This window comes from Manacus candei, unplaced genomic scaffold (genome assembly GCF_025592945.1).
Source record: "Manacus candei isolate 608988 ecotype Guabito, Panama unplaced genomic scaffold, ASM2559294v1 h1tg000033l, whole genome shotgun sequence".
In the NCBI taxonomy this organism is placed as follows: domain Eukaryota; kingdom Metazoa; phylum Chordata; class Aves; order Passeriformes; family Pipridae; genus Manacus; species Manacus candei.
In genome coordinates this window covers 11,163,337-11,176,997 of record NW_026138081.1, presented here as the reverse complement: position 1 = coordinate 11,176,997, position 13,661 = coordinate 11,163,337, and the positions used below count along the sequence as shown (strand labels likewise).

General features: G+C 33.4%; 1 protein-coding gene across 8 annotated transcripts in view; it reads right to left on the bottom strand.

Moving 5' to 3' along the window:
- Positions 1-581: 581 nt before the first annotated feature.
- FUT8 (fucosyltransferase 8) overlaps positions 582-13,661 on the bottom strand; it is a 103,390-nt gene continuing 90,310 nt past the window's right edge. For all 8 annotated transcript variants that reach the window (XM_051792074.1, XM_051792072.1, XM_051792070.1 and 5 more), the window contains 4 exons: positions 11,295-11,541; positions 9,898-10,074; positions 4,226-4,376; positions 582-1,541 (listed from right to left, as the gene is read on the bottom strand). In XM_051792074.1, the coding sequence (XP_051648034.1) occupies positions 1,224-1,541; positions 4,226-4,376; positions 9,898-10,074; positions 11,295-11,541 (893 nt within the window). In that variant the 3' untranslated portion in view covers positions 582-1,223. The remainder of the gene's footprint in view (positions 1,542-4,225; positions 4,377-9,897; positions 10,075-11,294; positions 11,542-13,661) is intronic.

Below are 13,661 nucleotides of genomic sequence, written 5' to 3'. Positions count from 1 at the left end.
AAATTATTTTGTGATTTCTCTTTTCTTAATAGAGAGCTGACTAGCAAAAGATTTCAAAACACTAAGTATTACTAACAACCTCATGACATGCATAAAAATTCATCCTTGTGTATATTTTTCTCAAACCTACTATTTGGGGGTAAATTGTTAGATTTTTTTAAAGTAGTCCAGATTGACGGGTTCTATAAATGGGATAACCTGAAGTATTTTACTTCAAAGTAACTACACTCAATGCCAAAAAGATAAGAGGCCACCTATAATACTCTAAAACCTGAATTAATTTCAGACAAGAAACACAGAAGGTAAAAAAATAGTGCTAGAGAGTAAATGTAAGAAATTTAGTCACTGAAGTCATTCTGCTGTTACCTACTGTCCACAAAACTGAGCAGCACTGTTATAGTACACAGTGTTTTAAAATTCAATGAAACTCCACCTACTTTTTCCCTTTTTTGTGGGTTTTGTGGGTTGTTGTTTTTGGTTTTATTTCTCAATCAGAAGCAATGTCCAGAAACATTATCACTATTAAAGAATCTGTCCATGGCATTGTTTACAAAAGTTCCTAACAGACAGTGACTATTTTATTGTCGAATTTATCCTTTATTTTATTAGTGATGAGAAGTAATCAATGGAATGCTAAAAAAAAACCCCAAACTTGTAAAGAAATCTAGTCTGAAATCTGAATCTTGTTTGAAGCAAGTTCAGTGGTCACGGTAACATCAGATGAAAGTTGACTCTTGCCCATTGTGAAATAGGCATGGCTCTTCTAAAAAGGTCACAAACTTTTCAAATATAGGCACCATGTTTTAAATTTTGCACATACAAAATATGTTCATGTCACTCATATTACACAATGTGGCAGTGTTATAAGTCTGAACATTATTGTAAATTAATGGCAGAGAGAAGAGCCTAAAGCTCACGTAAGACTAATGACTGGGATAAATCCTGAAAAGAGACAAAAAGTATAAAACAACAGTTTTCCTGTTATATGTGGGTTTGTGTGTGCATGTGTGAGAGTGCATATAACAAAAATGTTTAAGAGTAAGTTCAGATAATAGCCCATCCATTTGTTCTCAGCTTCTTATCCAGTTTCATTGCAAAGGCTCTGATTTTAACTCCATGTTAAAATGCAAATTCAAATCCCATATAAACCATTAGTTAGTGTGTTGTTGGCTGGTTCGAACCAATCAAAATTGAGAATTACTGCTGAATGTCTTCCTTTTAATCTACTTGTCAGCCTCTGGATATGTAGGATACTTGACTGTCTCAATTTTCTCCTTAACTTTATAGGATGGGTACAGGCCTGTTCTTCCTAATTTCCTATTGATGCCTTTTGAATAACCATCCCAGTGATTTCCAGCTACTCCAATTATATCTCCAGGTTCCATGGGAATTTCATCAGCAGTTCGTGGATGATGAGCATAAATAGCAATCTGGTTGTGAGCATTCTGTCCCCCAAAGTAGTAGATATCATCCAAAGAATGGAAATATGCTGAAGCATCTGGATGCAACGTCTGCATAATTTCATAGGCAACTCGACAAACCTTAGAAATAAAAATAGAAGAGAAGCCATTAACATTGTGTGTGCCTGCAATATACCACAGAAGTCAGCAATCAATGTATGGTAAGTTTCCCAGGAGATCAAGTTTTGGAATGTCCAAGTTAAAAAAAAAAAACCAAAACAAACCTCAAACCACCCACCCCCAAACTGGATATTTACTGACAAGATGCATGAAATTGCTTTTTAATTAATCCTCTGGTGATCAGATTTGGTAAACAAATAAACAAATTGATAAATAATTAGAACAGTCAACTCTTCAATTTTTACTGAAAACATCTATATGAACACTAGCAATCCTGCTTTTAAAAATAAATGATCTCCAGCCAATCAAATGTAAGCACAAATTAAGTTTTTTTCTACTACTACTAAAAACTGTATTTACTTCCCTTTGAACCCTTAGAACTTACATTTTCTAAGTTTATCCTGCAATAATGAGGTTTTATGTTTACTTTTCTAAAGGAAGTTCCAAATTTCACAATCAAGCAATTCCAGAAGTCCAAGGCTTTAAAATGCTGTTATAATATTAGAACAGTGATAGAATTATGACTATTGGCAACTTAGACGACAAGTAAACGAAACTGAGTTTCAGCAAGATGATGTTGGTGAGAAGAAAGATGCATTTTTACTTGTCATTATATTCCATTTTATGAAGGGAATTTTCTCCAAACTGAACACAGGTTCCCATAACAGAATTGTGTTCTCAGAGTTGCCAGAAACACAAAAGGTTGCCACTATATTAAACGAAGTTCTTTTCAACAATTGGCTAGAAAGCTCTTCTCTGTCAAGTGTCTGACTTGGCCACTGCAAGCTTTCTGATTTCTGATCTGCACTATTGTAACTTTCCCTGATTTTGCATAAGTTTGATAAAGGTTAATGAACTAACAATACAGCGGATTTCTTCAATATGAAGAAGCATTTGAGCTTTTTCATAATTTTTAGTCTATGTTAATATAGTAAAGCTTGATTTTACTTTTCTCCCTTTGAAAATACAGTGAATAGAACTTTGATCAGTCAAACCAGACATATTTGTACATTCCTAGCTTCTTTGAGAGAGGTATTTAATCTAAAAATGTGATAGACTTCCTTTTATCCCTCTCTATCTGAACTTTAACTTTTGAGAAGTAGCTTTCAGAAGATCAGGTTGAAGTTAATTATTTGAAGTACCTGTTACACACCATAACGTAGAAACCAATTTGATTATCCATACATTTGTAAAAGCTTATTTTTTATAGCTTCTCTGACTGCTTTTGATGTTTTGTTCTCTGCATGTGTGTGTACCCCAGGAAGAGGATACACACACATATTACTAAAGATTTTACATCTTTTCAATAGAAAATGCTTTTTAGCAAGTGAATCCTGCATGAGTTTACTCATGTCTTGGTCCGAAATAGCCTATATTAATAACCTTCTAAATATGCTATAAAAGGTCTTCTTACAAGGTGTGGCAAACAGTAAATAAAGTGTATCTACAAGGATGATTGAAGGATAAGAGGTTTTTCTATACTTTTTGTGGTTTTGCTATCTTCTTGCTATGGCAATGTTATTACAAATTCTGCTTGTCAAGATCAACATATCACTGTATTGACCATAAATTAGTATTAATATTATGCTTGTTACTTATTTGTAATTACAGTGTAGCAGACAATTTACATTTGAGGCTGTGGAAAAATGATTTCTTTTTAAGTAAATTTTAACTTTTGAGCTTTGTGTCCACTTCCATCTAACAGTACAATCACATGTGATTTAAGAGAATATAAGAGAATATATGACAACAGCACGTCAAAAACATTCAGTCTGATTTCAATCATATGTTGCCATATTTGAATCAGGTGGATCAGCATACCACTCACAAAATACTGCTTGGTGACTTTTTGTTGTGCTTTTAATCTTAAAACAGCTTTTTATAAAAGCTTTTCATGGTATATGAAATTAATGTACAATATAATGCAATAAAGAACCAAATACCAACAATGACAATTATATGATTCAGTTTCCTACTGGACTCCAATTTCCTTCATCACATCACTCAAGAAAGGAAGCTTGTAGCATATAATTATGTGCAAAAAGAAGTCTCTACAGATTACAGAGCTCAGAATTCACACTTATTATGCTACCACTGGATTGCTAGAAATGGAATAGACTGAAGAGAAACTAAATGTCAGTGCTCTTCATCTTTTCCACTCCCACCATCAATGTCAGTGCTCTTCATCTTTTCCACTCCCACCATCAACTAAGGCAACAGCAGATATGTTTGAACTGTAGTAGAATGCAAGGATGTGTAGAAATGGATGGAAACAAGCTGTATATTTCCTTCATGATAAATTAAGGTGTTAAACATGTTTACAATTATTTTTATCTATTTCAAATGCCTTACCAAGCGGCATAGAAATGGATGGATACAAGTTATACATTAACTTTATGCAAAACAAGAAATGTTTAATATTTTTTCTTGCTTATTTCAAATGTCTTAATTAAGGCAGTCACTTCAACTAAAGAGAAGTAACCAATGCTTACAGTCCTCTAAATGTTCACATAAAATACCAAGCCTTTGATTCTTGCCTAAAATTTTCATGAGAGATCACTGAGAACAAGATAACAGGAGCATGAAGAAGACTAAGATTTAGAACTGGTACATATAATCTACATTGTATTTGCATTGCAGTTTACCTGGGACGAAAATGTACAGACCAGGAAGTCTGCCTGAGACAAAAAGTGAATATCCAAAATAACACCTCTAAGGGAGTTTTCAGTGTATCGGTTATGAAGTCCTGCTGACCAGGATATGGAGTTATCACTGATAAATTCGTAATTTGGATACCTGTGAAAATACAACACACTGTTAACAGCAAAGTCTTGTTCTATTTATTTTAATTTTTTTTAAGAAGCATTATTTCTGCTGCAAGTTAAGGTTGATAGTTTGTGTTAAGTGATTCTCTGCCTGATAGGAAGTGAATTAAAATTTTGCTGAACCCTGTAGAATGTTACTGCTGCCTCCAATCATGCCCTCTATCTACAAAAGAAAAGAAATTAAAAGATGCTGTAAGTCTGTCTGATATATAACACTGCAGAGGAAGTGAAAAAATATCAGGAATTATATGTTACATTCTGCTAATGATGCTGATATGCTGATTTTAGATTAAATATAGTCAGATCACTTATAGTTTTCTCTACTGCTAAATAGGACATGGGATTCTGACTTTACTATACTACATTTACTACCACACTGTTTGTTAGATACTGATTATGACACTGCACAAAAAACCCCAGTCACCTGTAAAAGGGACATATTTAATAAATTAATCTAAATTAACAAAAATAATAAAAAGTCTTTCACTGTTCTTAAAGCCACACAGAAAACAAATTTTGCAATTTACTGGTCAAAAGGAAATAAATGTAAAATTTCATGCCAATGCACTTTTCTTATTATAAAAAAAAGTACTACTTTAAGTCAAAATATTTTATTTGAAATATAAAGCCTTGTTTTATATTATTTTAAAAATAAAAGATTTTATCATGTAACAATAACTACTTAAAAATATTAAAAAGTAATGGTCTTTCTAAAAATATTTATGCCCCTGTACTCTGGAACTGAATCTGAAAGAAACTGTGAAAAGGAGAATGAATTAATTAAATTTTCAATCACCTCCTATCACATTTTTAGAGACATAACAAAGGTGGTAATTACATTGATGTTACACATTAATTATGTTTAAATCATGAACTGCAACTCAAATGGCTAACCAGTCAACTACAAAATTTCAGCTGCAGGGCTAATTATAAAACAAATGCATATATATATATAATTATATATATAAATATAACAACTTTTTTTCAAATTTACAACTTCACAGTAAATATAAATCAATACATTACATAAGACAGTAAGGCAGCTAATATTACATTTGTAAGAATTAAACATTCTGATACTGTTTAATAAAGAAAAATAAAAATATAGAGCTGCCTTTAATGCTGGAGTAACAATAAACTAAACCCATAACTAGATGTTTCAAAGTCTGACAGCTCTGTGATAAACATTGCTCAAAATTAATCTTCAAAAACCAGAATCCACATTCTGAGTAGAGACGAAAGATCTTTTCTTGAAGAATCTGATTCCTTACTAGCAAAAGATCAGTCAACTTTAAGGAATGAAGCACAAGAAAAAAAAAGTATCATATTGGATCTGGTTAGAAAAGTAGTCAGAATTATTTACACATCTTTTTATGCATAAATTTAAAATTTTTTCCTTCTTTCCTTTATTCTGGAAACAGTCTTTGAGATGCTTTTAAATCTAGTTTTCAATCCAGTTTGCAAAGTTGATCCAAATTCATCTAACCAACAGTTTCAGGGCCCATTTCTTTAAAACAGTGATCAAAGCTTATAATTTATCCACTCACACATTTAAGTTTTCAAACAAGCACTTTTATGTTTTCCCACACACATAGTGTTCATGCTTGGAAAAAGAGGTTTCTTTTAAAATGTTAGTAAAATAGCAGCCATATTCAGTGTGACCAAAGAATCTTCTGATCCACTATCCTGTCTCCAACATAGGCTGAAAGCAGAACATAAAGAAAAATACCAAGAAAAAGGCCAAGCGTATACTTCTCTCAAGCCGTACGTAGCCCACTGACTTCCTGCATCAAGTGAAGTTTAATTCTCCTTCCCATTCACTATAGTGCTTTAGATTCTATTTAGATCCGATTCCTGCAACAATGGCTGCAAAGAAAGTGAAAATTCTAAAGTTCTATAGTTAGTTCGTGCTTCCTTCTATTCCCTTTTCCTTCTGTATTTATATTATGACGAATGTAACACAGTGTAATTTCTGTGTAAAAAACACAGAAATGTTTTTTCTATTGAAGTAGAACTTAGGCACAATCCTATTACTAGGATTCCTGAATGTGTGGCAAATGATTAATAATATGTCATATTCTTACTGACAAAATCACCTAAATACAACATTTGGTAAGATGCCTTCTAGCTTTACTCACACATTCTCTTCTCTAAAACAGGAAAGGACCAGACTGTGAATCATAGAATCATTTAAATTGGAAAAGACCTTTAAACCCAGCCAAGTCCTCCACTAATGGATGTCCCTAAGTCCCACATCTCCAATACTTTTAAATACCTTGAGGGATAGAGGTATTCGGCTTCCTTGGGCAACCTGTTCCAAGATAAATCCAAAGAATGGAAACCAGCATAACTCTGTTTTCTTTGTATCGGACTACATACGTGTAGTATATCTCCTCCACATGTCAAAAAATAATACCCAATTCTTCAAAAGCTATCTAACAGATTCTTGAAACCTATGTACAGGCCAGGAAGGATTTTTTTTCTTATAGGAGAAGGGGAAAACGCGAAATCAGAAGGAGGTAGGGAAGAGATAGTTAAAAACCTTTTCTTCCTGCACCTACCAGCCTCAGATAAGGATACAAATCAAGCACTATGGGACTATTTCAAGCTTCAATTGGTTTGAGAAGCTGATCAACTAATTGTGTAACTACAGCTTATCACTGCAGATGCAAACCAAGGCAAGTCCCAAGCTCCTGTTCTCAGTTTGCTAGGCCTGTGGAAGCGTCCAGAAAAGGCACTGCAAATTTTCTTTCCTCTGAAAGAAGATTGTGAGCACATGTGTAAACAGATAGAGTAACAAATAATGTGTTTTCTCAGGTCTGAAGGACTGCTGAATTCTATATATCAGACATACTATGACTGGGGGCAGGGGGGATAGCTCAACTACAGATAGTGCACAGACATTAACCTGCTATTGTGGAAGTAGATAAAAAGTGAAAAAGAAAAAAAAATACAGATGACTTTACAGGTAAACATTCTGGAAGGAAGAATGTGATTTGCTGAATTTTTGTGCTCATATACACAAGAAAGAGACCTAAATAGATTTATATATAAACTAGAAATATATTAAATATAGTTTCTTAAGAATTTATGTGCATATTCAGCTGTATTATTTTGAATACCTTAAAGGGTATTCTGTAGATACTGTAAAGTAGTATTATAGACTAGAAATACAAATACTAGACAATCAAAAATTTGCACTTGAAAACTATTAAATCAGCCAAAGAAAAAGCAATTTACACCATCCCTAACATATCACCTATATAGGACAAATACCATGACCTCTACTTACCAGAACCTATCAGATGCTTTATCCCATAATCATTACAGTTGAACTCTCAACCACACTTCTCTACTCAAGGTGTTCTACATCATCCTAATTCTGAAAATATACCACTTCTTTTGTTCTTTTGGAAATAAAACAAACAAAAACACTCTACAAACTGACAGTAGTGACTCCACTATTTTTACTACTGTAGTTGCAGTTAGCAGACATCTGACTGCAAGGGAAGTTCCTGAAAACATTTCTGTTTTCATGACTATGAATAGTTTAAAATACTTCTCTTAACAGAAACAAGATGCCTATTCATGTGAATGTTGGCTCTAATTTTTCATTATTTAAATGACAACACTGTTCGACAGCCAATCACTCTCATGTAGACAGATATAATATCTAGTACTTTACTAATATTATTGCACTAAATAAAGAATGCAACATAAGCTACTGCAATGTGACAGCTGTTTCTATCAAAGCTTGGTGACTTTATTGTCAGAAGTGTAAACTAATTTGTAGTTGATTTCACAAGAAGAAGAAGAAAAGCTTCTTTAGTGCCAAAAAAAGACCTTGACCTGCCTCCAGATGCCCTTAAATGCCAAAACATCAAATCCTGCCTCCTGTAAAATCACTGTAAGTTTTGAATGCCTTCTGCTCAATTGCAAGCAACAGTAGGGTGCGAGCAACTTAGGAAATTATGTTTCAGTGTAAGCTTTGACCTGAAAACTCAGCAGTAACGCATAAAATATTCTCCACTACTTAGAGATTCTATGCCTTTCATTAAGAAAACATACAAAATCAATGCTGTACTATTGAGCTGTAGCTTACCATAGTGCAGTAAGACTGTGATATGGAATGGACCTGAGCTGCAATGCTTAACATAATTCAGTACTGTTTTACTGAACCCGTTACACTTCTACAATTAGTTTTTGTTGCTATTGAAAATTTGGGCTGATATGTTTACATAGGTAGAGCATCTCATTATTATTCACAAAGAGTGCTAAGAACTGAAAGGCAAACAAAAGTAAAGAAAAAATGCATAACTAGGATTGTTACAGAAACAGTGAATTCTGTTATGTTACAAACTAATTAAAGTTACGTAGGACAGTACAAAGAATTAAATATTATAACCTCAATTTTGTATTACCTGTCTTTTCATTGTTTAGATTTGCACTTTAAGTGTTATTTTATAATTGTTTCTGATACTGTTCTTGCTTCTACACATACAAAAATGGAAGGATTAGGTTGCCATCATCTGGAGTTGTGTATGTTCATTTAGTTTTTATAAAACACCATAACTTTAAACAGCAGCCCTTTATAGATATGAAAGAAAAATAGAAATAGCACAGTTGAAATACAGAGACTTTCAATGCTGTAGAAAATTCCTCTAATAGAAAATAACATTTTCTGCTTACCTTGTATATTCCAAAGAAAATTTGTTACACAGTATGTTATCTTATATATTTTTCCAAGAATGTCTACCAAGGATAAAACAGTTCAAAAACTTGCCACTATTAAGTAACCTTGATTTTAAGAAGTATTCATTAATTAAAAGTACTAATTTACATGTAAATACGGGCCATATTAGGAGTAAATGAATGCAAACTGCACATCTACGTTCTAGAGAGCTAGAAGGGGACAAAGGGGATAAAAAGGGACAGAGACACTGTCAAGAATCCCAGATATAGTTAAGGACAAACTTTATTCAACATGTAGGGTGAAAGTCTTCTAAGTTGTCAATACAGAAGTCTATCTGAAAGTCATCAGAAGCTTTTCAACCTACTTACAAAAATTCCTCTGGCAGCTATTCACAGAAAGGTATTTTTAGGATAAGTGAAACTTCTCAATATATTAACCAGTTTTTACAATATTCCTAAATAGTTTATTTTTAATATGTATGTTTTTTAAAAAGTTTGGTGTGTTTAATATTTATATTTCTACCTCCCTTTTACAGCATTGCTTTGTTTTTAAATAGTCAGAGGCATCTTGCTCAACTCTTCTAGATTTTTAACACTAATCTCTGAAAAGCATATTTGGGGGAAAAAAATCCAAAAGCAGCATATCTTAGAGGAAAATCAAAATCACTGGAAAATGAAATGCAATCTGAACTGAAAAAAGGATGAAAAAAATTATACTAAAACTTGGGTGTGCACAATACTCAGAAATTGTAAAGCTAACCAGAAGGAACAAACTGTAATATAAAAATAATTCATCTTACTTAGACTTTGCCTCTTGCAACAAGGAAGGGTCATCTGTAGCCAAATACACTCTCTTTTTATCAACTTGCATTCTGCGAGCGAGAAGTTCAAACCTCTCTTCAACATGTACCATGTATTCTTCAATCGGATGAAAGGCTGCCTCTGTTCCTACTTTGTCTGTCCTCCGAACGTGAACACTGGGAAGAGGTAGAATACAATACACACTTTAGCAAATGAAATTTTTACTCTAAGTTTCATGCCTGTGCTTTTAGAATGCATACTAATTGAATTCCTACATAAAATAGGGAAGGATTTAAAGTCATCCACGTTTATCAAGACAGTGACAGCATGAAGTTAGCTGCCAGTCTGTTCTTGAAAGCAATAAAGTAATCTTGAAAAGAAGGCACAAGGTAACTGAAGGAAAAGAACGAAGGACATTGAATTACAGCATACGAGGTGTTTCTTCTGTGCAGAAGGTTATCTGTTGTAGCTAGACAATGCTTGATCAATACAGCTCAAAAGGAAACCAGGAATATTTCCATCATGGACATATTGGGACACCAACTACAATGCATGGTTTGAATGAAAGTTGTTATAAATGTATCTTTTCAACCTTCTTGAAACCTAACAAGTCTTCATATACACCTGTGGTGAAGGGGCCTACCAACTCAATGGTCAAAAGCCGACTAACATTTGGACAAACCTATTGTGTACTCCTCAAAAAGAAAGTTTAAGGTTTGAAGGAAAATTCTGGTAAAGGAAGCAGTAGTTGCAGACTCTAGTACAGCAGCAGCAACATTTTTCATGTTATATGACAGCAAAACCTTTCTTCCACAAGCTGCTCTTTATTGCCCACAGGTGCTTTCCTTCCTTCTCCCCATATCTCCCCATACAGACCATTCCAATTCATAGTTACCACTGAGAAACAACAACTGTGAAAAAATCAGCAGGGAAGCAAAAGGCACATACCATGTCCATATGTAGCCAGTGATAAAATTAGTTGTGGATTGTGGCATGCAAAATGTAGGCCTAGCCTCTTTTCCTCAAATGAAAAAGCTACAGGCACTTAAAAGAAGACCCAGACAGTAAAGTGTCTGGGTCTTTAATTGCTGTAAGGCAGTTAAATCAACAAAATTCTGTATTACTAGATGTGAAAGGACATGTTAAAAAATCTTCTATTGAGATGCCTTTTATATATCAGTCCAACTGCAGGTAGACAAGTATGCTGAAGGAGTACTTGTAATCAATTTGTATTATGCACAGTTAAAAAATAATAGCTTCATCTAGAAATCTCTACATCTCTCCCTACAAAATACTTGAGGCTCTTGGATAATCATCATAAAACAGTTTTTCCTGAACAGAAATCACTACATACATATTAAAGCACAGAGAGTTAAAAAGAAAACTAAATACCCACCCGATCACTGGATGTTTGAAACCAAGCTTCCTTGTGGCTTCCTCTATTTCTTTTTCTAGCCAAGGCTGTGGACGAATCAAGTATTTCACAAACTGTGAAACCCACCACACTGCAGGATCCCCATGTACACGAATTAGTCTATCAGCCAAGTCTTCAGGGACAGCCAAGGGTAAATAAGGTGGCCGTGGGTGTAAGCTGTCAACAATGGGAAGTTCCACCACCTGAACATCCTTATCATTAGCCTCACCTGTTTTAAAATACATACTAGGATGAGTCAAGTAGTTTACTTTATGAATAAACTTTACCATTGGCAAACAATATCCCAAACATATCAGCTAATCTGTATCTTCAACTTCAAAAAGACTACCTAACCCTTGTTCTACTTTTTCAAAATAGCATTAAAAAAATCTAATAAAAATCATAGTTCTAGATTGGACTTATATATGAACTGTATCTAACAATGCACTTAAGTAGAACAAAATTGAAGGTCCTTGAATTCTTAGCAGCTGTTAATTAATAAAATAAAAAATGTGTTCCGCTTTACATATTCATACCTTTTAATATACCACTACACCATTACTGTGTGGTAAGGCTTACTTGGACAGACTTGTTATCTAAAATGTCTAAAATTCAATTAATTGTGAAAAATTAAACAAAGAAATATTTTGAGGCACAAGAATTGTTAAAAAAATAACTACAGCTCTGCTGTTCTTTTGAATACATTTTATTGGAGTAAATCTTGGCATTTTAGACATCATTACAACCACTGAATTAGCTATTCTGTTGATAGAAGAAAAGAAAGACAATTCCTGGCTTCAAAAATTCAAACTATGACGATAAGCAGCAAATTAAATAGATCAAGGAAAACACAAGCACAAGCAATGTATAAGCATGTGAGGTACATCCAGGTAAGAATTTGTTATCTTTTAAATACTAACTATAGTATGGGATGGATGCTTTAGAAGGGCTTAAGAGCTACTAAACATTATTTAAGAGTTTTCACAAATTACATGAACACAAACGTCTACATAATTGATAATTCAAAGCTATGCTCATATACTGAAATAAATTATAATACATGACAACATAAAACAAAACATTACATTTTTGAAGCACTGAACATTTCAGGTAATATTTCCACTGTGCTCATTTGCTCCAAAATAATGTTTTTGTTGTTTGCAGTGTTTACTGGCAAAGATGGTTAGTTCTCCCTTTAGTGCTCACCAGCTAGGAAAGAAAACTGCTTTAAATACAAGCAAATCAAACTCAGGACTTACATGATTTTTCATGATTTGGCATAACCTTACTATCTCTCTGGTTTTCAAATTTAATCTTTGTCTTTCTCATTTAAAGCCCACTTAGAACCTTTTGCTATTTCTATCTTTCATATCAACTTCTTTTATACCTGGTTTGTCACAAAAAGCCTTTGGAATTTTGTCATTTTAGCTAACCTTACTTCCTGCTATCTGAACATTGGCTCATACCTGCAGTTGAATGAGCATTTTCGTTGGGTGTTCATTACTTTCTTACTTGACATTTTGCCATGCAATCACTACTGTTAGTTAATGTTAACTGAAAACCTGTTTGATCATTTATTCTCCTATTATTTAAAAATTCACCAGCTGATTTTGAAGTATTTTTTTTTAAGAAGTTGTCCTTAAAAGTATGCCAAGGAATACCATGCTAAGGACATTCCTGTCTTGTAAATGAGAACTGCAATTTAATTTCTGTTTCTGTTGCTAGAAACACAACTGAATAAACTCATGTACAAATGGAATTGCTTCACTGCTTTTCTGTTTCTATAATATACTTATTTAAACTGATATAAACTTGCATAGACTAATCACAGATCTACTTAACCAAGCTCTACAACTTGAAAGACAGACTGCCAATTTGAAACCTTACCCAAATGAACAATTCCTAATTCAACCACATGAGATATGTCAGAGTGCTAAGAATGCTGTTTGATTAGCATTCAGACTATACTGAATTCTCACAAGGCTCCTTGTTGTCTTGCTGGCTACTGTTACTTAATGCAAAGACAGCAGGTTCAGGATTCATCAATGATATTTTAATGCTTTTCTTCACAAATCAGATAAGGTAAAAAATGAAAACTATACAAAGTTATGGTGTGTTATCCTACTTATGAATTGTCAACTAGTTCAGAAGAAAGAAAAAGTAGGCTTTTATCTGTTCTGTGATGCAGACTACATCTACTACAACTATCTTTTGGGGATTTCCAAACCTTAATAAAGTTACCTCACAAGAACTTTACGCTATAGTTGAATTATAAAATGGAATTGACATGAGATAAAAATCCTATTTTTCTTCTAAAGTACTCAGTGTAAAATATCACTCATATATCTA